Source organism: Prionailurus viverrinus, chromosome D1 (genome assembly GCF_022837055.1).
Source record: "Prionailurus viverrinus isolate Anna chromosome D1, UM_Priviv_1.0, whole genome shotgun sequence".
Lineage (NCBI taxonomy): Eukaryota > Metazoa > Chordata > Mammalia > Carnivora > Felidae > Prionailurus > Prionailurus viverrinus.
Genome location: NC_062570.1, coordinates 113,198,205 through 113,223,085, shown reverse-complemented (window position 1 = coordinate 113,223,085; position 24,881 = coordinate 113,198,205). Strand labels below are relative to the sequence as shown.

Genomic DNA, 24,881 nt, shown 5'->3' with positions numbered 1-24,881 from the left:
GTCTCCTCAGAGGGTGGTCTTAGGGTGTTGTCTTTGAGGGAAGCCTGGGGAACAGGTGGGGGGGGGGCGGGGGCAGGAGTACAGGTGGGCTGTGCCCTGGGGCCAACCCCTGGCTGGGACACGTGGTCCCAACCACAAGACTACAAAAATCTATCAGCAGTCCAGAACTCCTATCAAGGCTCCAAAAACCTCAAATTCTAAAGCAATTAAAGGAAAAAACCACTATGTCATCTACGTTCACAAATGAACCAAAACCACACTTTCATTAAAAAAAAAAAAGAGTAAAGGGGGCGCCTGAGGGGCTCAGTCGGTTAAGCACCTGACTCTTGATTTCAGCTCAGGTCATGATCCCCATGGCTTGTAAGATGGAGTCCCGCGTGGCTTATGAGATCCAGCCCCGTGGGCTTGGGGACTCTCTCTCCCTCTCTCTGCCCCACCCCCCCCCCACCTCTCAAAAATAAGCTTAAAAAAAAGAAAAAAGACAAAACGACAGAAGGCAAGACAGCAGCTCTAGTCTCAACCCAGACACACAGCACCTATCCCGTGCCAGGCGCTGTTCTAAATCCGTCCCTAGTAATGACTCCTTTAAGGGTCCGCATCCTCTGAGGCCGTACGCGTCACCCCTCTGTGCTGCGAGAAAGGGGCACAGCTGGGACCCCAGCCCAGCCGGACCAGCTCTGCGGTCAGGGCTGGGAAGCACGATGCTGTTTTACGGGAGTCTGGGTGGACACCTGTCCGAGGGCTGTCTGGCGGCAAGGCAGGTGGGGGCAGTGCTGGAATCCAGGCACACCTGTTGGGTGACATCCAGCGGGCCTGGTATGTGGGCACTGGTGTGGGACAGCAGCCCCGGCACATGGGTGCCTCTCACATCGCTGGGTTTCCCCACTTGGAGCCCCAGAGGCCTCAGGAGCAAAGAGGAGGACAGGGGGCCAGGAAAGCCTTGACCAGCCTACACTGGGGGCAGGCCGGCAGGCAGACTGGCATGTAATCGTCACCAGCCAAGAGCATAAGAACTCTACGCTCAGAGTGCTTCCCGAGGGAAGTCGGCTCCAGACTTAGGAATCCTGGTGACAGTCTCTGGTCTTGCCAGCGGCTACAGCCTTGCGAGCCGGTCGGTGGGAGAAGATCCAGTGCTCTGCGGAGGTCTGCCCGTGGACTCCCTTGTCCACCCGCTGGTGGCATCGGTGACCCGGGTGGGCAGAGCCAAGGCTGCTCCCTGAACCTCCGCGGCGGCAATAAAGTGCGGCAATAACGCTCCGACCACGCAGATCCCAATGACCACTGTTTGCGGAGCCGCAGATGAAAGGCTTCTTGAAACCCCAAGCCTTTCATGTGTGCGGCCGCGTACCCCCGGCGTCTTCCGCCCACCCCCGGGCTGCTGGCCGGCTGGGCGCAAATCGCAACAACCCTCGGGCTCTGCCTGTCCCCGGAGCACAGCTGGGGCTGGAGAGGGCGAGGTCGTCCCGGGCACAACCCGAGGAGACTGAGGCTGAGGAGGGGGTGGCCGCGGCGCCGTCAGGAGCCAAGTCGGGTCCCAGCGAAGTGCGGACAGCGCAGGACCAGGCCGGGGGTCGTCCCGCCTGCCCTCCCCGGGGACCAGCCTCCCTCGGGCCCGCGGTCGCCCCCCGCTTGCCCTCCCCGGGGACCCGCCTCGCTCCGGCCCGCGGTCGCCCCCAGCCTGCCCACCCCGGAAACCCGCCGCCCTCAGGCCCGGGGTCGCCCCCTCAGGCCCGGGGTCGCCCCGCTTGCCTCCCCGCGCGCACTCACCCTGCTCCCCAGAGGAACCTGACATCGTAGGAATTACAAACCGGCAGCCGCGGCGCCGGCTTCCCAGAATCTGATGCAACCACCGCCCCGGAAGTCCCGCCCAGCTTCCGCCCAGCTTTCCGGGACACGCCCGGTCGCTAGGCAACCGCCGCGGACCCGGGACGCCGCCGGCTCAGGGCATGCTGGGAGTTGTAGTTGTTACAGCGCCGCGGACGTCATCCTTGGGCATCCCCGGAGCTACCCGTTCCGCGTCCGGGCCCATGACGAGGCCCGGGGCCAGCCTGGGCGCGGGGCTTGGTGGAGGTGTGTGTGGGGTTGGGGTTGGGGTGTCAGGGAGGACTGTTGCAGTCCCGCCTCGGGAGACAGGCATCAAAGACAGATCTCACGCATGCCTGTTTAAGTTGGCATTGTACCCAGTGGTGTGGGGACAGGCCCTTGCCCACCCCCCCACCCCTATCCCGCCTCCCCGAGACAGGAATGTGCTGGCCTGGATGGAGGACTAGTTCGAAGGAAGCTTAGAAGACGGGATTCCGGATGGGTGGGAAGTGCCTTCCAGGTAGAGGGTACTGTCCTGCAAAAGAACCCAGCAGAAAGCACAGCCCCTGATAACTTGAGCCTTAGCACAGAAGGTGCTGGAGCAGCCCTGGCAAGAGGCGGGGCTCCAGGCACAGGCCATAGCTCGGACCTTTTTGAAGCATCTTGTAAGCAAGGTCAAGAAGGGCACTGACCCCTGAAGGGTTTAGACAGGACAAGGCATGACTGTATTTGTGCTTGAGGACTGTCATTCAGTTGCCAGGTGCTGGTGGAATGAACCCCAGAGAGCCAGAGGAAAGCAACACCCGAGGCCTTTCAATAGTCTGTAGGAGAGTGAATGGTGGCCTGGATTGGTAGGGTGAGTAGACAAGCCTGGGAGAGCCACAGGAAGCAGCAGACACTGGGGTGTGGCGGGGAGGGTCAACGAGAGAGTCGGTGGCATCCCACCTCTGAGAGGACACCTCAGCTCCTGAACTGGGTGGCTGTAGCAGCATTTAATGAGGAACTGGAAGTCGAAGGGCTTGGTGCTGGAAGTGTGCAGGCTAATCTGGCGAGGTTTGGGGCGAGTGAGGAGGGCAGGGTGGAGATCCCATTCTGAGGCCACTGACATTCCCAGAGCCCCTCCGTCTGGCAAATCGCATCCTTGGGGTCCGTTCCTTCCCCTGTGCATGCCTTCCCCTGCTAAAGATATCACACCCAAGATTGTGTACCCACCAGAAATAAAAGGAAATGCTACTTAAGACAGAAATTTTATTAGGTAAAAATAAAGAACAAAATCTTGATATCAGTACCTTCACAAAATTTTTTTTTTCAGGTTTATTTTTGAGAGAGAGAGAGACAGAGAGCATGAATGGGTGAGGGGCAGAGAAAGAGGGAGACAGAATCTGAAGCAGAATTCAGGCTCTGAGTGGTCTTTTTTTTTTTTTTTTATGAAAGAGTTTTTTATGAACTAAAATTAAAAAGTTTTTTACGAAATAGAGTTAAAAAAAATATGTAACCTCCTTTCAACCTGCCCACTCTAAGCACGGATTAGCTTAGAAACATGGAGTCATTCACTCTCTCTGAAAATAAACAAACGTTAAAAAAAAAAATTCTTTAACATTTATTTTTGAGAGACATAGCGTGAGCAGGGGAGGGGCAGAGAGAGGGGGAGTGACAGAAATCAGAAGCGGGCTCCAGGCTCCGAGCTGTCAGCACAAAGCCCGACGTGGGGCTCGAACCCACGAACCGCGAGATTGTGACCCGAGCCAGCCGAAGTTGGATGCTCAACCGACTGAGCCGCCCAGGCACCCCTTAAAAATTTTTTTAAAAAGCAGGCCGGGGTCTAGGCCTCCAGCTGAAGCCCTGAGATGGTCTCATGCAGCTGCCGGGTACAGGTTCCTGGTCACTGAGCTGTTCACACTCACAGAGCACTCAGTCACAATGGCACCCCGTTCTAGGTCCTGGGGACATCGCAGTGACTTGGACCCGGTGCAGGCCATGGCAGAAAAATAGTCAAACCCTCCTGGCTTCGGCACCCAGAAGAGGGCTGAGGAATGTGAATCAACCCGACACAGTAAGTGGATACTTCTGCCAAGAGTCCACAACTTGCTGGAATCCCCAGTCCCCGCAGGACGTCCCCACCGGCAGTCTCTGAAGCTCCCGGTCCCTTGCAGAGAAACACTCTCGACTGGCACGTAAAACTGACCTCCCTGATGGAAATGTTCTGTAGAAATCAATTCAGAGAACGCACACAACTTCACCTGGGACTCAAACAATTCCTAATAGGATAGACCTGGGCAAGAAGATCACGTCCAGTCCATTTGAAGTCCTGCTTGAAGGCATAATCCAATGCCAAAACTTCACTTTAGTCGGAGGTCCCCACATGCCTGCCTAAAATACCTTCGGCAACTAAGTTGTTTATAATGTTTTGCAAATACATTTGAAGCCCCAGTTTATGGAGGGCAGCCAGGAGTTTAAAAACAGAAGCGTCCTTTCCCAGCTTCTTTCTCCACGTAAAGAGCATCTTATGACGCTGCTCCATTAAGTTGCCTGGATTCTCGCATTCGCAAGAGTCAATGTCCGTCTCATCCAGACCAATTAACCTCATGAACATCTTCCAGTCGTTTCCTGTGCTGCTCTTTACAAACTCATAATGGATGCTAGTGGTAGCTGCAAGAAACAAAACCGAAAAGGAAGACGGTTACATTTCTGGGATGACCACGTGGCACCTGCTGTCGCTGGGCCCCAGGAGTAAGGTCACGGGTGGCCCCACCGTCCCATTGCCCCGGGGCCGGGCCCCCTGGCCAGCACACCACACCTAGGACATGGGAGGTCTTGTACGACCTCAGGGGTCTCCCGGAAGTGATCAGGCCCAGGGGCTGGGAGACGGAGGCTGGGCCACCTCTGCCACAGCTCTTGCCCCGCAGGCGCCCTGCCTGCAGCTCGTTCCTCGAGCCCTGGAGCCCTGGAGCCCGAGCCCGGGAGGAGCCGAGGGTGGGGGCAAGCAGGAAGCTGTCGGAGAACGCAGTCTGCTGTAGTTCACCTGCCTTCTCTCCCTTGACCCCCAGAAAAAGGCTAGAAGACGGTCGGGACAGGAAGGCCTTCTGGTGTCAGCTGGGGACCATGGTTAGGATCTGAGGCCTGGGGCGACTTTTGTAGCCCGAGTTTCAGACTGTCATGTTTTTAAACCCGTGTGATGGGGCGATCTTGCAGAACTGTTAGTGGAGGGGATACAAAAGCACCCGACGTGTAGCATGTCTCCTAGCCGGAGGGGGGAGGGGGGGGCTACCCATCTAGGAGCGTAGAAAGCATTCCTGCTGCCCGTTCGTGTTTCTTAAACACACGAATGAGGGGCGCCTGGGTGGCGCAGTCGGTTAAGCGTCCGACTTCAGCCAGGTCACGATCTCGCGGTCCGTGAGTTCGAGCCCCGCGTCAGGCTCTGGGCTGATGGCTCAGAACCTGGAGCCTGCTTCCGATTCTGTGTCTCCCTCTCTCTCTGCCCCTCCCCTGTTCATGCTCTGTCTCTCTCTGTCCCAAAAATAAATAAACGTTGAAAAAAAAAAAAATTAAACACACGAATGGATCATAAGATCAAAGCATGATGAACCTCGCAAAACTCATGTTTGGCAAATGCTGTTTCCCCTAATGCCATTAGTGGCTGTGAAAAAGCACGGGTCGAGCTGACACAAGGTCCCACAGCTTCATGCAGGCAGGGGTCCCCGGAAACAAGGCGAAGCCCGGTCACTCACCGTAAGTGAGCAATTCAGATTACGTACCTTCTTTGGAGTTATCCTTGACAAAATATTCCTTTTTGTATCGCTGCAAAGAGAAAGAAATAAAATTGACCCAGCGCAAGAAACCCATGTCTGAAACGGAAGCACGACGTGGTGGGAGGGAGCAGCAGGGTGGAGGCAGGTGTGGCTCTGTGAACGTGAAGTGGCCTTGAGGGAGCTCCCGACGGGGGCAGAGAGCTCACAGCCCACTCGTGTCTCCCGGCCCATGGTCCCGGGACACGCCATGCCCCGGGCCGAGGGACAGCACAGTGTTGCCGCTATGGCACGGAGACCCCTGCTCGGGCAGGCAGGTGACAGCTGAACTGTCACCAGGGGGTGACCTGTCCCGGCCCAGATAATACTAACAGGGAGGACACTCGTAAATGCAGTTTCCTAGTCGCAGACGATGCCAGTGTGTGCGAGCACCGCACAGGTGTCCGCCCGAGAGGGACCCCCCAGGCCTCCCGCCGAGACGGACGAGGGTCCTCACTTCTGTACCTGACTCCCCTCGGAACTCTTGGAGAATCTGAAGTCATAGACCGTGTCCCTGAAATGACGCCTAACGGCACTCGACCCAGGAACCCAGGCTCCAAAGCAGAGTTCCTGACCTCCCTGCACCCCCACCACAGCCGCCCAGGGTCCCGTGATCTCCTCCCTGGGACCTTGTCCCGCAGCTCCTTGAGGATTCAGAAACAGACCCTGGTCAGGCCCCAAGTGCTGGCTCTGGCCCCCCCTCTTCCTGAACAGCCCCCCTCCACCAGTGCCACTCAGCAGGAATCTGCCCAGCTGGTCAAACCCTATTCGGGTGTCACCAACTCCAGACGGGCCCCCACATCCCTGCAACAGAGGATGGGGACTGCTGCTGTCCTCCGAGGGGGAGCACACCCGGACGAGGCCCGCCCCTCTCTCCCATGGTCCCGCGACCCGGACGGCACGGCTGGCACACGGGCGGTGCTCGGCCGAGGTCCACCGCGCGGAACAAGACACACACGCGCTCGGGAGGCCCTGGTGTGCGACACCAACGGGCCGGGCCTCCTCCTTCCTGCCACACCCCAAGCGCGGGACCCGGACAAGGACACTCTCAGAGCCTCGGCACCCACCTCCGTGTCACAGTCCCTTCGGACAGCAGGCCGGGTTGGGGATTGTTAGGGGCTGACCTCTGCCCCCCCTGCCCCCCCGAAAACACTGAGGCCCAAACCCGTAAACACTGACTGTGTTTGGGACCAGGATCGTTGCCCGCAGTAAGCTTACGACAGGGTTACTGGGGTGGGCCCTATTCCAAGGCGCCCCCTGTCCTCAGGAACAGGGGCAAGTTGGACGCGGACTCGTACACAGGGAGACGCGGCCCTGAGAGTGCAGGCAGAGGTCGGGGCGATGCCAGTACAAGCCAAGGAGCCCCGAAGACGGCCAGACACCAGCGGCAGCTGGGGGGGAGGCCTGGACCAGACCATCCCTCGCAGCCTCAGCAGGAAGCAGCCCCGCGACGGCCTGTTCTCGGACTGAGACGGCAGGATGTGCTGTTTAAGCCGCCCCAGGGCACTCCTACAAGACGGCTGCGAAAGCTCGCACGTTAGCACTTAACGCGGAGCTCCGCGCACACGGATGCCCGCTACGCACGCGCTGCGTCATCATCGGGACCCACGCAGACACTTCACTCACCTCCTCTAGACTCTTGAGCGAAGGGGACGCCTGGGTCCCGTCCTGGGGCTCCGGAGCGGCAGGAGCAGAGGCTTCTAACGTCTGCTCCTGGACCACCGGGCTTCCTCCGACCACCAAGGCCTGCAGCTCAGGGCTTTCCTCGGGCTCCCCTGAGGGCCCCGGGTGGGGCCTGGCCTTGGGCATCAAGGCCAGGCTCTCCTCCTCCGCAGGCTGGGTTTCTGTGCCGGGGGCCGGCCTGTCCCGCTCAGGCGCCTCGGGTCGCACCGTCTCAAGCTGTGAATTGCTTCTCCGTGGCTGAAGGAAAAAGTCGTTTCTCTTGGTCACAGGAGCCTGCTGCACAGGTGCTTCCCAAGCCACTACCCGGGGCGGGGGTGGGGGGATGTCAACTGCCTGACGATTACGCGGGAAATGTGCAGTTTTAGAAAACACCGCATGGGGTGAGCTCCCTGTTCTGCCACCAGCTGCTTGGGAGGGGTCCCGAGACCCCCAACCCAAGCCTGTGGTGGGTGGAAAGCGGCCCCCGCCCCAAAATATAGGCGTATGTCATTTTATTGCACTTTGCAGGTACGGTTTTTTTTTTTGAGAGAGCATATGTAGGTGGAGGAGGGAGAGGGAGAGAGGGAGGGAGGGGGAGAGAGACAGAACGAATGAATGAATCTCAGGCAGGCTCCACGCTGTCAGCACAGAGCCGATGTGGGGCTCCATCTCATGAACCGTGAGATCGTGACCTGAGCCGAATTCCAGAGTGGGATGCTTAACTGACTGGGCCCCCCAGGCTCTCTGCCAAGTACGATTCTCTACAGATGAAGGTTCGTGGCGACCCTGCCTTGAGCACATCTGTGGGCGCCATTTTCCCGACCCCACTGGCTGACTTCGTGTCTCTGTGCCACATTCTGGTAATTCTCGCCTTATTTCGACCTGTGTCGTCATTACTGTATCTGGTGACCTGCGATCCGTGACGACAGCTCACCCGGAGCTCAGAGGGTGGGTGGCACTCACGATAAAATGTTTAAGTGAGGTGTGCACGGTTTGCGTAGATGAGGCCATCACGCACTGAAGAGACTGCGGTACAGGACACGCAGAACTTTCCTATGTGCTAGGAAGCCTGGCTTTCCCATGCCACTTGCTACACGGCAGCGGTCTGGAACCGAACCCGCAGCGTCTCCGAGATGCACCTGTGTGCCTACGCTCTAACCCCTGGTGCCCTCGAACGGGACCTGACTGCAGGGGGGGTAGACACTGGATTAGCGTGAGCCGCAACCCGGGGTGGAGTGTCCCCAAGAGGAGACCGGCTCTGAGATGCACAGACGGGTGGGGAGCAAGCAGAGAAAGACGGATGCCTCTAAGCGCCCAGCACCCAGGGTTCCCGGCCGCCGCCCTCCCCCAAAGATGCAGGGAGGGGGCCCCCCCCACCCCCCGAAGGCGTTGGAAAGAGCCAGCCCCGCGGCCGCAGACACGGAAGCAACGAGCTCCGTGATGCGTCGTGACCTGCTTCGGCAGCCCCGGGACCCACACGCAGAACCCCTCTGCCCCTCCGTGCCTGCCTCGTTTTCCACTCTGGTCCCGACCAGCACATTCCGGGGCTCTGTCCGCTCAGGCGCACGTGGACGCCCCCACACAAGGTGCGGCAGACGCAGCCGAGGAAGGGGCTGCCGCCTGCCCGCCCCCCGCCCCCGCCCCCGCCCCCGGGCATCTTCTGGGACTCTGCGGCCACCGAGGCCAGCAGCTACCATCAGGCAACCCCCGGGGCAGTACTCACAAAGCCACCTGGGCCATCCGACCTTCCTGAAGACCAAAAAGAAGAGAAATGACCACGGTTGGTATCAGCGGGGACAATGACTTCCGTGAGGCAAGGAAGTGCCTTGAACTGGCAAGAAAGCACACTTACCCTTCAGCAACCTGACGATCGGCTGGTAGGAGACCCGCACGCCTGGGAAGGACACAGGAGGTGAGCGCCACCTGGGGGGCTTTGCCAGCACCCGGGAGCCCCCGCCCACCCACCCCAGGAGCCCCCCGCTGACACAGCACCCCCGCCTCGCCCTGCTTCTCGGCCGACAGCACCCCAGACACGGCGTCCCCAGCCGGTGGACCGGAGACCCTGGCCTTAAGACCCGTGTGCCAGGGAGCAGGCGGCAGGGGCCCCGTGCCAGAGCCCGGAGCTCAGGAGCGCTAGGAGAAGATGAGCACAGCCGTGCTTCCAATGGACAAGTCCCCGGGGCGCCTGGGGGGCTCCGTCCGTGAAGCGTCCGACCGGGGCTCAGGTCATGGTCTCCCAGCTCAGGAGTTCGAGCCCCGCGTCGGGCTCTGCGCGGACAGCTGGGAGCCCGGAGCCCGCTTCGGATTCTGTGTCTCCCTCTCTCTCTGCCCCTCCCCCACTCACGCTGTGTCTCTCGCAAAAACAAACACTAAAAACAGAAAGAATTTTTTTGAAGAAGTGAAAAAGTCCCCGTCAGGGCCCTCTTAACCCCAAGTGTCCACTTCTGAGCTGCTGCTGAGCTGGCTTCTCCAGGACGGACTGACACTAACCTACCTTTCTTTTTATACCAATAAATACCGACAATGACGGCGACAGCAAGAATGACGCTAACGGTCACCCACGGCACGAGGAACTCAGACCCACGTTTGTTTTCTGGAAGGAGACAAAACAGAGGGTGGTGTAGGAGGGTCAGGCACACCCTCCTCATTCAAGTCACGTGCTACACAAAGTCCCCGAGCCCTCTCCCACGGATCACCATCTCGAACGTCCCCAGTGGGAGACAGGAGAGGCTCGCGCTTCCTGTGTCACGGACGAGGACCCCAGGCTCAGGGGACGTGGGGCCCCACGCAGGGGGCTGGAAGCAGCAGGAGGCGTACAGGGCCAGGAGAGCGGCTAGGGGTTCTGGTACCCAGGCCGGGGCTCCGGTGTGAGCGGTCACAGCCGGCAGCAGGAGGCAGGGGACGGCCAGTCCTGACTAGAGCAAGGCCCACCCACGGTGGCCTGAGGGACAGGGCAGGTCCACCCTGGGGAGACATCTGGTATGACCACTTGGGTGTCCCGGTGTCACCCTGGTGAGATCACAGCACCGACATCACTCATGGACACAAAGACACGGCGGGGGGTGGGGGGGGGGGGGGGCAGGGCACACCCATCTGAGCCCTGGACCCTCAGCCACCCGGACGTCATTGGCGTCAGCAGCCGGTGCTGGGAAGGATAGACAGTGGGGCACAACTTCCGCATGGTGCTGCTGTTTGACTCCGAGATGTTCCTTATTCTCAGATGAGGCCCTTCCCAATTTTTCCCAGTGTTAAAATATCCTTTCAAAGTGCACGTTACGTGAATCAAAATTTTCTGTGGAAATCAACAAGCCGATCCCGCAGTGTGAACTGACACACCAAAGACCGTGCGGAGGAAGGACTGGGGGCCCTGGGCCTCTGCCGGCAAGGCCTGCAGGTGGGTGTGGCCCCAAACCGAACAGGAGCAACTGCCTTCACCACCCGGGGACCCCGAGGGCAGGTGGGAGGGACTGTCTTTTCCAAACACGGTCCTGGGTCATTCGTGGGTGCGTGTGGGAAAACACATCGAAGCCTGACCCCCTCACCCCACAGCATGCGGAACACCGATCCCAGGCTCATCACAGGACACAATCAGAACGGGCAAAGCGTTCGGCTTCTGGCGGGCCCCGTGAGGATCTCGAGGTGAGCAGAGATCTCTCACACGGGGCACAATAAAGGGACCTCGTTCAGCGAAGAGCCTGTCCCTCGGGAGACCCCTCAGCATGAATAAAAAGGAATCCTGCCCTAACTTTGTAATTACCAACATTTATAAACACAGTTGAGCCTTGAACATGGGTTTCAACCGCGAGGGTCCGCTTACGTGTGGATCGTTTCTATAAACAGCAGGGCGCCGTAAACGTATTTTCCCTTCCTTTACTTAACGCCCTTTTCTCCCCTCCAGTTTACTTTATTAAAAACACAGCACACGGTATAGACAAAACACACAAAACAGGGGTCAATCGACCCTTCAAGTCACTGCTAAGGCTCCCGGTCAACAGTACACTATTCGTAGTTAGGCTGTTGGGGGGGATCAAAAGTTCTATGCGGATCTGACCGCGTGGGGCAGCGGCGCCCCTCACCCCATGCCGTTCAGGGGTCAGCTACGATTATCGAAAGTAAGAAACAAACCTGCCTGCGACTCAGTATGAAGCAGGCATGTCTCGCACGGGCCCTTAACACAAGAGAGCACAAGGCGGGGGGAAGGCACAGCTTGTCACCAAGGATGCTGTTTACTCAAGACGGAGGTCTATGAACGGTGGCCCGCGGGAACCCAGCCCACGACAAGTACGCTTTTAATGGCACCCAGCCGAGCCCATCTGTTTACTTACCGTCTCTGGCTTTTGCTTCAGGGGCAGGGAGGGTTGAGGAGTGACAAGAGAGACCGCAGGGCCTGCAAAACCTACGCTTTTTACCTTTGTGGGAAAGGTCTGCCGACCTGGATTCAAGAGATGACCTCAGGGGGCACCTGGGGGTCTCAGTCGATCAAGGGGCCGACTTCGGCTCGGGTCACGATCTCACGGTTCGTGGGTTCGAGCCCCACGTCGGGTTCTGTGCTGACAGCTGGGAGCCTGGAGCCTGCTTCGCATTCTGTGTCTCCCTCTCTCTCTCTGACCCTCTCCCGCTCACGCTCTGTGTCTCTATCTCAAATATTAAACATTAAAAAAAAGAGAGAGAGACGAGCTCAGTCCTTACCTGGACGCCCTCGATCAGTTTCTGTGGCACAAACCGTGTTGCTGGTAGCATTGCAAGGGGACAGGACAACGCCAGGACACCTGAAGGGTGAAGACACCCGGAGCGTTACTTCTCCCTGCCCGGGCGCGGCACGCAACGTCCTTCCCACCGCCCACAGCTCCACGCCGGCTGCCAGCCTTCAGGGCAAACACTGCCTGGCATCTCCCGGGCTCTCTGGCCCAAACTGGCTCCATGGAGAATAAAAGCGTCTATGGCTCTGTGCCACACCGGGGAAGAGCCTCCCTCTCTGTTCCCTGGACAGAGCTGTGTGTGGCTAGGAGGTCCGGCCCTACTGCAGCTGGAGCCCCATGCCCATCGAGAGAGAAGTTAGGCCAAAGAGGAAGCACGTGGAGAAGGGGACAAGCAAGCAAGCCCCGAGAAGCCAGAGCCTAGATCACACCAGACCTGAAAGCAGTCCTTACTTTGGACTCGCCAGGCGCAGGAACCTGAGTCGTACCAGTTCACAATGTGCCTCAGAAACCGGAGCGGTTTTTAAGTGGCTTTGCCACCGTACAGGTCTCCCACAAGCGCCCTCCCCAAACCCACGCCCACCCAGAACCCCAGAAGTTGACCTTATTTGGACACAGGGTCTTTGCAGACAGAAGCACCTCACAGTGAGGCCGTGCCAGACTACGGCGGGCCTAAATCAAGGACTGGTGTCCTTGAGGAGGGAACTCGGACGGACAGAGAGAGGCCGTGTGCAGACATCGAGACACACACGCAAGAGTGACCTCGCAGAGACAGAAGCAGATGGAAGGTAAGCGAAGGAGCATCACGGGGCGCCCACAGCGTCAGAGGCTGGAGGAGGCGAGGCAGGGTCCTCCCCTAGAGCCTGCGGAGGGTGCACGGCCCTGCTCACACCTGGATTTCAGGCGCCTGGTGTCCAGAGCTGGGAGAGAACACACTTCTGTTGGTTTTCTCGAAGCTGCCCAGCTGTGGCGCTTTGTTACCGCAGCCACAGGACCCCCACGGGGACAGCGGCCGTCCCGCACTGCCGCAGGGCGCGGTCCTACCGTTCTGCCTGGACTGCTCTTCCCCCAGAACCCTCTATGGCTCCCTACCCTCCTCGCCGGGCCTCTGCTTGAGAGCCTGGTCCCCTCCCACGCCCCTCTACCCTCCCCCCCCCCCCCCCCCCCCCACGGAGTCCTCACTGCCTCTGTGTTTGACTGTCTCTACCACCACTGGGAGCCTGGGGTCTGTACTACTGGGAGGACAGGAGGGGCCCACGCCTGTGCCCCAGGACCTTTTACACCGCAGGCAGTTTTCCACGCAGTCCACAGAGTTGCAGTAGAAGCTCCCATTTTTGCACTGACACTGCCGGTCGCTGGTGGGGAGCACTTGGCCACCACCTCCTGATCTCCTGGTGGGAGAGGTCGCGGGTCAGCAGGGGCGGACGGGAAGTCCCTGCCCACACCGGGCCACGCCCAGAACCTTGGTCAAGGACCCGAACCGTCCTCACCCTCCCGTCTACGCAGGGGCGGAGAGGAGCCAACAGCCGGCCCTCACCCCTGCAGCCTGGGCCGAGGGGCCGGGGCCAGCCTCCTCAGAGAGAGCCCGTAGCGCCCTTCACCTCGTCACACCGCCACCACGTGTCCACACAAGCAAAACCTCGGGGAGAGAACGCATAGAACAGAGGGCCCCCTCCGCCGGCCAGCGAGAACCGCAGCGGCCACGCTGACGACCACCCTTCCAGAGCCTTCCGCCGCGCTGGACATCAAAGACCGTACTCGAGATACAGACGAAGACAAAACACGACCACACTCGCAGCTCGACGCCGCGTCCAGACCCGCACCCGGGTCCGGTCCCTCCACGGCCTCACGCCGCTCTCCCGCTTCCAGAACCCAGACGGGTTTGGCAAGACGCGACGCAGGCGGGATCCCGCCGCGCACGGGCCGGGCCGGCTTCCGCGGCTTCCCTCCCACACGCACACCGCTTCTCGGTCAGCGGACGCTCGGGTTGCTTCTGGCTTTACGCGACTGCGAACCCCTCCCCACGTCCCAGCACACACGGGCAAGAGCCCGTCCAGGTCTGGATCGGGACGCGGGGCGGGTGGGCAGCCCCAACTTGTGTGCGGACCCTGCTTCTCCCGTGGGGACGGAGCGCTCGCTGTTCCGGGTCCCCGCGAATGCCGGGCATCCACAGCGACGCTCCGTCCGTCCCTCACGCCGGCGCTCCTCACCACGGTTACCGGCGCTCCGTGCCCCATCTCTTCCACCACGTCGGTCGGTCTGTCTGTCTCCACTTGAAGCGTTTTTCCAAACCGTACGACTGGTGCTGCTCCAGGTGTGAATTACGCGTGGGCTGTGTCGCGACAGAACGGGAGCTGGGTCGTTCGACTGCCGCACACGCCACCCACCTCGACGTTGTGGTGTAGGGTTTTCAGAAATCCCGTGAAATGTTCTGTCGCTGCCTCGGAAGTCCTGAACACTCGTCACGTCTTCCTCTCAAACCGGTACATTCACCTGTGGACTGTGACGCGGGAGGAACCACTCCTGGGGGCAGTGGAAGCTTCCCGTCCTGCACCAAAGGACAGCACGCGGTCCAGGCCAGCGTCGTTTGCGATTCCGCCCTTCCTCCCGTGGACGGGTCGGTCGCGGTGCCACAGGCCACTTTCCACATCCGTGGGCCGTCTTCCCCTTTGTGCAAATCACGCTGTCTCCGTCGCCTCGAAATGTGACCACGCGGAGAGCCCGCTGCGCTCTGCCCTCTTCCGGAGGGTTTCGGCCACTGTCCGCTCATCGAGTTCCATGAAACCCTTGTGAGGGTTTTGTTTTGTTTTAAGTAAAAACCATATATTTAAAATATACAGCACGCGTGAGAGTTGCTACGTGCTGTTGGGAGTTTCACTTGCGAACACACCAAATCTGAGAACCGTTTCACGGAGAACCGACGTGCCTTTAAACGTGGAGTCCTCCCATAGTCTTGTATTTCTCTGTATGTTTAGATTTTCCAAACTGTTGTTTGTTCACGTAAACGTTTTATACGTCCTTTGCTAGATTTATCTCAAAGGATCTTATTTTCTTTGTCTTTGCTGATGCAAATGGTTATCTTTTAAAAAAATTACATCTTTTAAATAATCCGCTGCTGATATGTTGAAATTCAGACAAAGTTTTGTAGATAGGTCTCGTATACAGCACCTCTAAAATCCTGGCTGCCTGTGGATGGAGATTCCTTAACCACACACACACACACACACACACACACACACACACACACAACCACCCCGTCCTGATAAAAATACGTGTTCACCTGTAGTAACTCCCTCGGGCGAGGCCCACGGGCCGAGTTGAAAGGCCAAGACCCCACTGTGCCCGCTTACCCTTCCGGCACTGGATGCACCTCTGGCAAGCAGGCTCGCCATTAGGGAAGGCGAGGAAGGTGCCCGATTCACAGACGCGGCACTCGCCAGCGGTATGGTTCACCCTGCACGGTGCCTGAAGACGTACTGGCCTGTGTGAAAGGGAGGTCGTGGAGGTGAGGAGGGGGTTCGCAGCAGACCCAACCCAGCCCCCGAGACCTCCCCTCGAGGAGGACCAGCCCTCACCAACCACACCTCCTCGGAGCGTTTCCGAACGGACACTTGGCCACCTGCGTCCGAGAAGCCGGGGACCTGGCGCCCCTCGGCTTTCGCTGGCGACTCCCGGCCCACGTGAGCGGAGGGCTTCGACCACACACACGCTGGAGGTGGCCCGAGAGCCTGACAACGCCCGTGTGCCTGCCCCTAGCGCCCCGGGGACCCCAGGCTGATTTACAGGGAGCACTGGCGGTCTAGAGACCGAGGGCTCTGACCAGTCCCGGAGGAGCCCCCCTGGTCTAGCGCTTGCCTTGTGCAAAGGCCGTAGTGGAGTCAAATCACACCTCCCTGGGAGGAGGGGGCCTCACCCAGGCTGAGTTCACCAGGTTTCCAGCTGGGCCAGCCGTGTCCCACCTGTTCCCAGATGAGCCGCGTGCGTGTGTGGGGACATGTGCACGCAGCTGTGGACGCACAGGTGTGTGTGGGATGTACAGGTGTGAACGGCCCAGGTGTGGATGTTTGGTCCCTGAAACAGGAGCCCTGCAACGGCCGAGGGTCCCAGAGCAAAGGAGGCACAAGTGGGGCCGGGGGGGGGGTTACAGATGGAGACGGTGGACGCGTGTGGAGGCCCCCACAAAGACACCGTGAACGACAATGCGTGCACATCTATCTGTGTGGGCGGGCGCGGGCGCAGGTGGGGGCAGCGGGCTGACCGGGTTCCCCACAAAGCAGGCCCGGCTGCCGTGGCGGTGACTGGGCAAGAGGTGAGGTGGGCCGGGGCGAGGACACAGCAGGCCCTCGGAGCCTGAGGCCCGCCGTCTGCTTATGGGGCTAATTGAGAGCATCCTCACGAGGGTGACTAAGGCTCCACGGGACGCGTCGTGCGTGAGGACGGTGCTGGCCCAGCCCTGTTAGGACTTCCCTTCCTCAGGTGTCCACAGTCGCCCCGACAGGAGCGTCCGGCCTGGGGACGCACCCCCACCTCTGCCTCCAGCGGCCCCGGCCCCACCCACCAAAACAAGCCCACAACCCGGTTCACGAGTCCCCGGGGCGTGGACGGGGCGGGTGGGCGGCTGCCCAGGAGAGGTCCGCCCACGCCAGCCAGCGGGGATCCCCCCACCCCGGGCAGCCCCACAAGGCCCCGGAAGGTTCCCTGGGACTCACCAGCGGGGCAGAGCTGGCAGCAGAGGTTGCTGTCCTCCGGCTGGTACTCGGTCACGTCACACGGGGCCACGCCGAGCGCCACGTCCACCTCCAATCAGAAAGGGGAGACAGGCGTCATCGAGAGGGGCCATCTGTAGATGGGGCCCACGCATCCTCTGCCCAGACACACGCGTGCAGAGAAGCACACGGCCACCTCCTGGGGGCGGGCTTCGCTGGGGGCGCACGAGCCGGGACCTTCCCTCGGATCTGTGAATTCTGTCTTTGCACACTTGCCCCTCGGATCTGTGAATTCTGTATTTGCACACTTGCCTCTCGGTGACGTTCCCTGTAACCCCAAGCTGCCACTCACGGCACGTCCTCAGACACGCACGCTCCGTGCCGGCCCGTGCTGATGTCACCCCACTGTCCCTCGGTGAGTCAGTCTGCCGTGTCCCTGCCCCGTCTGCGTCCCACCGGCTGTGCTGCGTCCTTCCACAGGCAGAGCTCTTAAAAACCCCACCTCGCCAGGCTTTGCCCTTCTGGCCCAACCCGATCGCTCGGAGAGGACGTTAGCCTGTGTGCACGTGTCGGACCAGCACCGCATTCGCGTTCGCTTTCTGCATCTCTGCCGTGTGCTTAAGATCCCACCTTTGTGCCCATTTTTTCGTCGCCTGTCTTCCCCGATTCCCCGTCTCCACATCCCTTCTTTCCTTCCCCGCGCCGGGAAACGGATTAGATTCTACTTCTTGTATTTACAAGGAGTAACAAAACACCACTTAGCCAGGCGTCGGGAAGAAAGCTCATTGAGCACACACCACGGTGCCCACGATCTCGGCCAACAGCCCGTCAAGGCAGGCTCGCGACCGTGAACAGAAGCGCGTGGGAAAGCACGGTCTCCACACAGTTGCACAACCGCGCAGCTCCAGAAGAGAAAATGCTAACCTGACCTGCACGGTCACCGAAGTCGGCATCGCCGTGAGGGGACACGGCGATGTCACGACTGGAAGAGACACCCCAGTCACTTCTGTGCCGTTTCTGCCCAAAGTGCCAAGCTGGAATCCGTTCACGGCAAGCCGCCCACACAGACCCAACCCGACCAGAGAAACGTTCTGCGGGACGAGGGGTCAGCGCTCTCGGCGGCGTTAAGGTCACAGAAGACACAGAGGACGGAGGAGTCTGCTCCGGGACATCCGCGGCACGGCAGACACAGGCAAGGGCACTGCCTCGGCCCTCGCCCCCACTGTGATCGGGGCGCACACGTCACCCCCCGGGGGCCTGGGCGGCAAGTGCAGAAGCCAGTACGGGCTAACACGCGCACCACCCCTAAGAGTGACCGTTTGTGACGTGTCCGGGACGCCCATTCACATTGTCGTACAACCATGCGGACTACTCTTCTAACCCCAAAAGTCCCAAGTTATTTCAAAAGGAAACCTGAAAAGTTGAAAACTTTTTTCAAAAGAAAGGGAAAAAAAAAAAAAACTCACGACAAGAGCAAAGCAGCTTTCCTTTCTGCAACACCCTGGTCACGAACATAATGGAGGCTGTTTCCTCTCTGGCTGGGGCTCCCAGCTCTTCCGGCACCGGGTCCCTCCCCTTCCCCATGGCAAACGACACTAAAGGAAGTTGCCCCCCCCCCCACCACACCCCCATCAAGGCCCCCTGTCTCCGCTGCCATCTGCCCACCATCTGGCACTCAGGATGCTCTGCCCCGGAGCATACCGGACGGAGAGGGGGTGGTTTCAGCTGGACCGGTGGTGGCGCTCTGGGGGCCCCCGGTACATGCCATGACCTCGGGGGCCGGGACACGGGCGGGAAAAATGTAGGCTTCCTCTCCCCACCCCGCCCCCCCCCACCATTCAGCCATCAACGTAAACACTGCATGATGCAATATTTTAAGACATGAAATCAGCGAAGAGCTTGCCAGCTTTTGTGAATCAAGTTTTTACTGGAACCCGGGTTGGAACCCTAGGATGTGAAGCACGTGGGCAGGCTCAGGCCAAGTGCAGGGTCCAGTCTTTGTTTTCATCTCAGGATGTTTTTGCATAGATTTTCAGTCTTCAAAAAAAAAAAAAAAAAAAAAAAATCACATCAAAACATTCTTCACCCGTTTCCTAAGGTGTGTCGGTGCCTTCATAAATTGGACACCAGACCCAAGTGCCTGACTCAACTCCTCCGGCACCTGCCTCGCAGATGACGACAGTTCCCGATCCTCCCTCTCCATGGCCCACACCCCCATGGCGCTCCCCCCAGCCAGGGGTCCCCCTCCCGGCTCCAGCAGCCCTCCCTCTCTGCCCTCCCTCTCTGCCCTCCCTCACGCTCCAAGTCTCCTCCGGCCCCTTCACTTCTGTGCCAGGAAATCCCTAAAGAATTTCCTGCTAGTCACGCAAAGCCACGTGGGAACCACGACCGACCGGCGTTTGCGAACCCCCAAGGCACCGAGTGGACGAACCCCGAAAAGCCCGCAGGCAGCTAAGGATTTAAGTTAACAAGAACGGAACACCCATCTGACGTGAGCGTCTTCTTCCCTCGGACCCCAGCCTCACAGAATGGAAGGTTCTGGGAGGGGCTGCGGAAGACTCCGGAACCACCCCGGCCCCAGCCTGCGGCCTGCTGTGACAAGGCAGCGGAAGGGGCTTGAGGACCCTGAGTCCAGTGGCTGTGATGCAGCCACGTGGAGGAGGAGGGAGACCTTTCCGCTGCAACCCTGAAGGCAGGCTGGCGAGCGCATTCCAGAAGGTGCACGTGCAAAAGCGGACAGTGTACAGGACAAGAAGGCGGTGGAGGAAAGTACCCTGAGAAAACACTAACCAACACGTGGTGATGCAAGGCCAAGTTCACTGGAATAAAAAAAAGGCCCTCTCCTTTTGCACAGGGAAGGAAGCCATCGACGAAATGAGCGGCAATCTACTGAACGGGGGAGGTCCTCGCACTCGATGCGTCCGATAGGGGGTGACCCGAAAGACAGAACAGCTACAACTCCGTAACAAAAAGACAAACGCAAATGGGGGGGGGGGGGGGGGGAGACTCGAGTAGACATTCCTCCAACGGAGACACACAGAGGGCCAGCACACGCATGAAAAGATGCTCAACGTCACTCCTCGTCCGGGAAAATCATCCTGGCACACGTCAGAATGGCTAGGATCAAAATGACAAGAAGTAACAAGTGTCGGTGAGGATGCGGAGAAAAGGGAGGCCTCGCGCGCTGTTGGTGGGAACGCAGATTAGGGCAGCTACCCTGCACAACAGTACGGAGGGTCCTCAAAAACGAAAAGAACAACTACCGTATACAATCCAGAGATTGTTTTTGGGGACGCACCTGAACAGAATGTTGGAAAACCCCCACGTTCACCGAAGCCTGATTCACAACAGCCGAGAGGTGGAAACAACTAAGTGTCCATCAACAGGTGGATGAAGATGTGTGTGTACACGTGGAAAGACAGACAGACACACACACACACACACACACACACAGTGGAATATTACTGATCTGTGAAAGGGAAGGAAATCCTGCCATTTGCAACGACGCGGATGGACCCAGAGTGTATTATGCTAAGGGAAGTAAGTCAGACAAATTCCTTCAGATTTCGCTCAGATGTGGAAATCTAAGAAATAAACGAACGCCATGCAAACAGACTCATCCATACAGGGAACTGGTGGCCGCCAGAGGGGAGGGGGATGGGCAAAATTGGTGAAAGGAATCAGGAGACACAAACGTCCAGTTGTAAGTCACAGGGATGAAAAAAAGCCCAGCCTAGGACGGAAGGTGCAGCACGGGGACCAGACACGGTCATGACCGTCGCGCAACACGTATAAATGTGTTAAGTGCTGACCCGCTGCGTTACACCTGAAACTAACATAACGCCGTAGCTCAACTACTATTGTGGAAACAGAAAAGAAAAATTCACAATTAAAAAAAGAAAGAAAAAAAGAAAAGGCTCTCTGGATAAAGCTTTTCAGCCGTTAAACGTGGTCTGAAGGCATCGCCATACAGACTTTATTCCTGGCACAAACGGCCCCAAGTGAAGAAGCTGCTGGCAACCAGCGGGCAGGGCCTACGACAGAGAGACAACGCAGGCCAGTGGGCCCCCGCGGTCCTCAATCTGAATGCTCCGAACAAAGCCTGGGCAAGGCTTACTACACCTGGCAAGTGCAGAAGCAGAGGCTGCCCCAGGGCGGAGGGCCTTCAGAGGTCTTAGGCATGAATGCCCACAGGGCAGAAAACACCAGACTGCCCTCGGGAATTTCACCAACGCCTCAAGCTGGCACACTGGCCATTATTTAATAAGAGTACCGAAAAGCCATCCTTTCTGGGGCAGAAACACAGCGACGCTGTAGCCAAACTGGCTTCAGGGAAGGCACTAGGTGCGGAGAGCCTGAGGCCCGTCTCCCTGGGCCCCGAACAGCTCGACGGGAGCGGAGCCGCGGCGCCAAACTTTGAGAACGCTGGGGGGGCGAGGACCCCTAGCGGCCACACGTCGGAACTGCGCACCCCGATGGGCCGCTAACCTCGGCAGAAAAATCAGAGTCTCCGCCGCCTGCGGTTTGCAAACCTAACCGTTTCTTGTAACGCTTGAAACGGGCTGTGCACCAAACCATTCCTGTGCGAATGCTAGGCCGCAGAAAATACGGCCAAGGCGATGCACCGAATTAAAGGCCGGAATCACTGAAGAAAATTCGAGAATTCCCCCCCCCTTGCCCCCCGCCGCCGTTTCCACATCCGTGCGCGCTCCTCCAGCTGCTCGCCGATCGCTCGGCACATCCGACGGCGGCCCCAAACTCGCAGTGTCCCTCTCCAGCGCCTGGCTGCCACCGGGGTGCGGCACCGTGGGCCAGGGCGCACGCTCGGCCACACAGCTAAGCACGCCCGCCGCGGCCCGCACCAGAACCCAGCCGCCGGGAATTCCCGGATTCCGCCACCTTCCGAAGGAAGACACACCGGTCTTCCCGCACCTCTCCGCGCGCCGCGCCGCCCCCCCGCCCCCCCCCGCCCCACCCCCCCGCCGGCCTGCACTCGCCTCCCCGCCCGCCCCGCCCCACCCCCCCGGCCTGCGCGCTACTCCTCGCCTGCCCCCCCACCCCCCTCCATCTGAGCGCTCGCCTCCGCGTCCGCTCCCGAGGATGCCCATGCCCGGGCATGCCCGCGCCTCCGCACTCTTCCCCGACCCTTCCCCGTGCCTCCCCATCCGCGCCGGGGCACGCCCGCGCCTCCGGACCCCTCCTGACCCTTCTCCGCGCCGGGGGCAAGTCAACCGCCCCCCGACGCCTCCCCGAGCCTCCCCCGGCTTCTCCCCGACCCCTCCGCCACCGGCTTCTCCCCGCCGCCGGGCCCTACTCACCCAGGCCGCGAGCAGCGGCAGGAGGGCGCACAGCCACGGGACGCTCCGTCCCACCGCCATCCCGTCCGCTCCACGCTCAGGAACTGACCGGAGCCCGCGGTCCGAAGCCGACTAGAGGCGGTCGGACGACGGAAGGGGCGGGCGCACGTCACCTGACGGGAAGCCCCGCCCCGCCCGCAGGCGTCACGTAGCCGCTTTCCCAGGGGCGAAGGTGGGGGCAGGCTCGGCCGCCTGGCCCTGCGCCCGGACTACCCCGCCCGGTGGCGAGGTGGGCAGTGCCTCGGGTTCCTTTTCCTTATAAAGAAGTCGTCCCTACCGTGGAGAGTGACCAGGGGGCCCCAGGGAGGGACCCAGCCAGCCTTCGCGGGGCCGCCCCACGCGGGCAGGTTCAAACGGTGGAAATGCATTCTCTCCCATCCCGGAAGCCCGAGTCCAAGATCAAGACGCCCAGGGCGGTTTCCCTCCGAGCCTGTGGCGGAGGCCCTGTTCCAGGCCCTCTCCCAGCTGCCAGTGGGTGCGGCAGACCTGGGCGTTCCTCGGCTGCTAGAGGCATCACCCCGGCTGCCTTGGTCGTTCTCCCGCTGTGCATGCCTGTGTCCAAGTTTCCCTCTTATGTGTTACGTTTCATTACGTTTTCGTTCTGGTATAGTTAACTTGCAGGGTTATATCAGCTGCAGGGTTATATTATATTCGGTAGAGTGGTTGGCCAGTTCTCCACGCCACCCAGCGCTCATCACTATCCCCTTCGCCTCGTTCGTCCCGTGCCCCCACCCACCTTCCCTGGGGAGACCACGTGTTTGTTCTCTAGATAAGAGATTGTGTCTCTCTTTTTCCCTGTTGGTTTCTTTTGTTTCTCAAATGCCACAAGTGAGGGAGATCTTATAGTTCGTGTCCTTCCCTGACGGACTTACTTCACTGAGCATTTTCCCTCCGGATCCATCCACACACATTGTTGCAAATGGCGAGATTTCATTGCTTTCAAATTTCCCCTTTTTATAAGTGTAAGTAAGGGTTAAGAGCTCTTATAGACCCCAGAGCTCGGGTCAAGTAGAAAGGATACATCAGACCCTAAAAAAGAACCTTAACCAAATTGTCCCTTGAGACGGGCGAAAATTGGGTCGATGTCCTGCCTTTTGCCCTTTTGCGAGCGCGTTGTACTCCATTTGTCAAGGGATTTTCCCCTTATGAAATTTTATTTGGCAGACCTCCACCTATCCTGCCGAGGCTAGGAGACGACGTAACGGAACAGTTGGAACAGGACCGCTTGCTGGCCTCACTCGTGGCCCTGCAACATGTACAAAAGGAAATAACCAGGGCCTTCGCTCATCCTCCTGTTCTTCCCCACCCCTTTCAACCAGGAGACTCGGTCTGGGTCAAGAGGCACGAGCCTAAAACCCTGGAGCCGTGCTGGAAAGGACCGCACGCACACCGTGATCCTGACCACGTCCACGGCCGTGAAGGTGGATGGTGTCCAAACCTGGATTCATCACTCTCAGGTTAAGAAAAACTGTGTGAAGGCGGGAACACCCCAGACTGATAGGGAAGCAGATAACGAACAGCAGTGGAAGGTCCCAAGGCACCCAGAGGATCCTTTAAAGCTAAGACCGATGCGGGCATAATAATAATAATGGTTGTCTGGGTTTGTATAATGGTAAGCGTGGGGGACTGTATGGAATTACCTCCCCTGTCTTTTTGGCCATGCCAATGGGAACTCAGGGACACTGTCACGGGGAAGGTGATAGCATCTAATACCTCTTCCACTGTGCCTTGTTTTTTGTTTGATTTATGCGACTTGGTGGGGGACTCATGGGGGACTTTAGTTACTAATTATAAACAGCCAACGGGCTTCGCTGCTCCGGTCCCCAAAAACCCCTGTATGGTTACCTGTGGATGTGGACACAGGGATCAAGAACAAAAATTGGCCGACATACCAGGGTTATACAGTTGCCCTGCAAATGGAAAGGTCGGATGTGAAGGAAAAGGCCAGCGATAATTGGTATCAGAGTTTATTCTCTTGGTCCCTCTGGCTCACGTCACTGCTCACCCCTATAGCTGGGCCACTGCTATTGTTACTTCTCGGGTTAACTGTCGGCCGGCGCATTATCAAGTGGTTAGTATGTCGAGAGGCGAGTTGGTGAAATAAAAATTATGATGATGAGGTCCAACTATGTCCCCTTAGTTCCTAGTGATGAATCAAGGGATTGAGTCACTGACAAGAAAAGGGGAAATGTAAGGGTTAAATTGTAGTGTGGGGCTAACATGTAGCTTAAAAAATAACAGCTTTGTTCTGACACCGAAGTTCAAGAGATAATAGCCTTGCTTTACTCTTGTAAATTACGCTTCATACTCTTGTAAATCAGGCTTCACCAAGGAAGGAAACAAACGCTCAAAGAAAGCATCAGACTCAGGGTCAAGGAGATCCACTGGTTGCAACTCAGGGGCAGAAAGTCTAAAATAATCACCTCATCCGGCAACTGTTTCTAACTCATCTGGGAACTCTTTCTCCGTTCTGTTCCCAGGTGATGATAAAACGATGCGATGGGCCTTAAAAACTCTGTACCCCGGCTGTTCGAGGCCGCGCTCTGATCAAGAGTGGTGGTCCCGATCGGTCTGCCTTGCCTCTCTTTGCAATAAACTTTGTTGTGACTGTCACTGGTGCCCGTAGCATTCTGTGTCAGGAGTCGTGTGGATGCGACAGTAAGGATACCAGGCAGGTTGGATCAGGACCCGCCCTTGTCCACTACGATCACCTCTTAGCTCCTGACAACTGCAAATAGGATAATTCCGTCTTATTTCCAAATAGGGCCCCCAGTCTGAGGCACTCGGGCTAGACCTCCACCCAACACGGGTGTGGAAATGGGACGAAACTCAGCTCATAACATGAGGTTAGGAGGTTGTGCAAAGTCATCT

At 58.9% G+C, this 24,881-nt stretch overlaps 2 protein-coding genes across 3 annotated transcripts in view; both read right to left on the bottom strand.

Annotated features, from left to right (window-relative positions):
* Positions 1 to 1,877, bottom strand: part of CARS1 (cysteinyl-tRNA synthetase 1) — a 43,332-nt gene extending 41,455 nt beyond the window's left edge. The window contains exon 1 of one of the 2 annotated variants that reach the window (XM_047878071.1): positions 1,768 to 1,877. In XM_047878071.1, coding sequence (XP_047734027.1) covers positions 1,768 to 1,792 — 25 coding nt within the window. In that variant the 5' untranslated portion in view covers positions 1,793 to 1,877. The remainder of the gene's footprint in view (positions 1 to 1,767) is intronic. The other variant, XM_047878070.1, reaches the window with a different exon arrangement.
* Positions 1,878 to 3,492: 1,615 nt separating this feature from the next.
* On the bottom strand, positions 3,493 to 22,107 carry LOC125176960 (tumor necrosis factor receptor superfamily member 1A-like). Its single transcript, XM_047878924.1, is given in 13 exon segments — positions 3,493 to 4,452; positions 5,559 to 5,601; positions 7,215 to 7,508; positions 8,974 to 8,999; positions 9,103 to 9,144; positions 9,745 to 9,843; positions 11,940 to 12,019; positions 13,222 to 13,312; positions 13,315 to 13,338; positions 15,298 to 15,409; positions 15,412 to 15,428; positions 16,657 to 16,744; positions 21,972 to 22,107. Coding segments are annotated over 13 exon segments (1,281 nt in total). The 5' UTR covers positions 22,032 to 22,107; the 3' UTR covers positions 3,493 to 4,147.
* Positions 22,108 to 24,881: the final 2,774 nt, after the last annotated feature.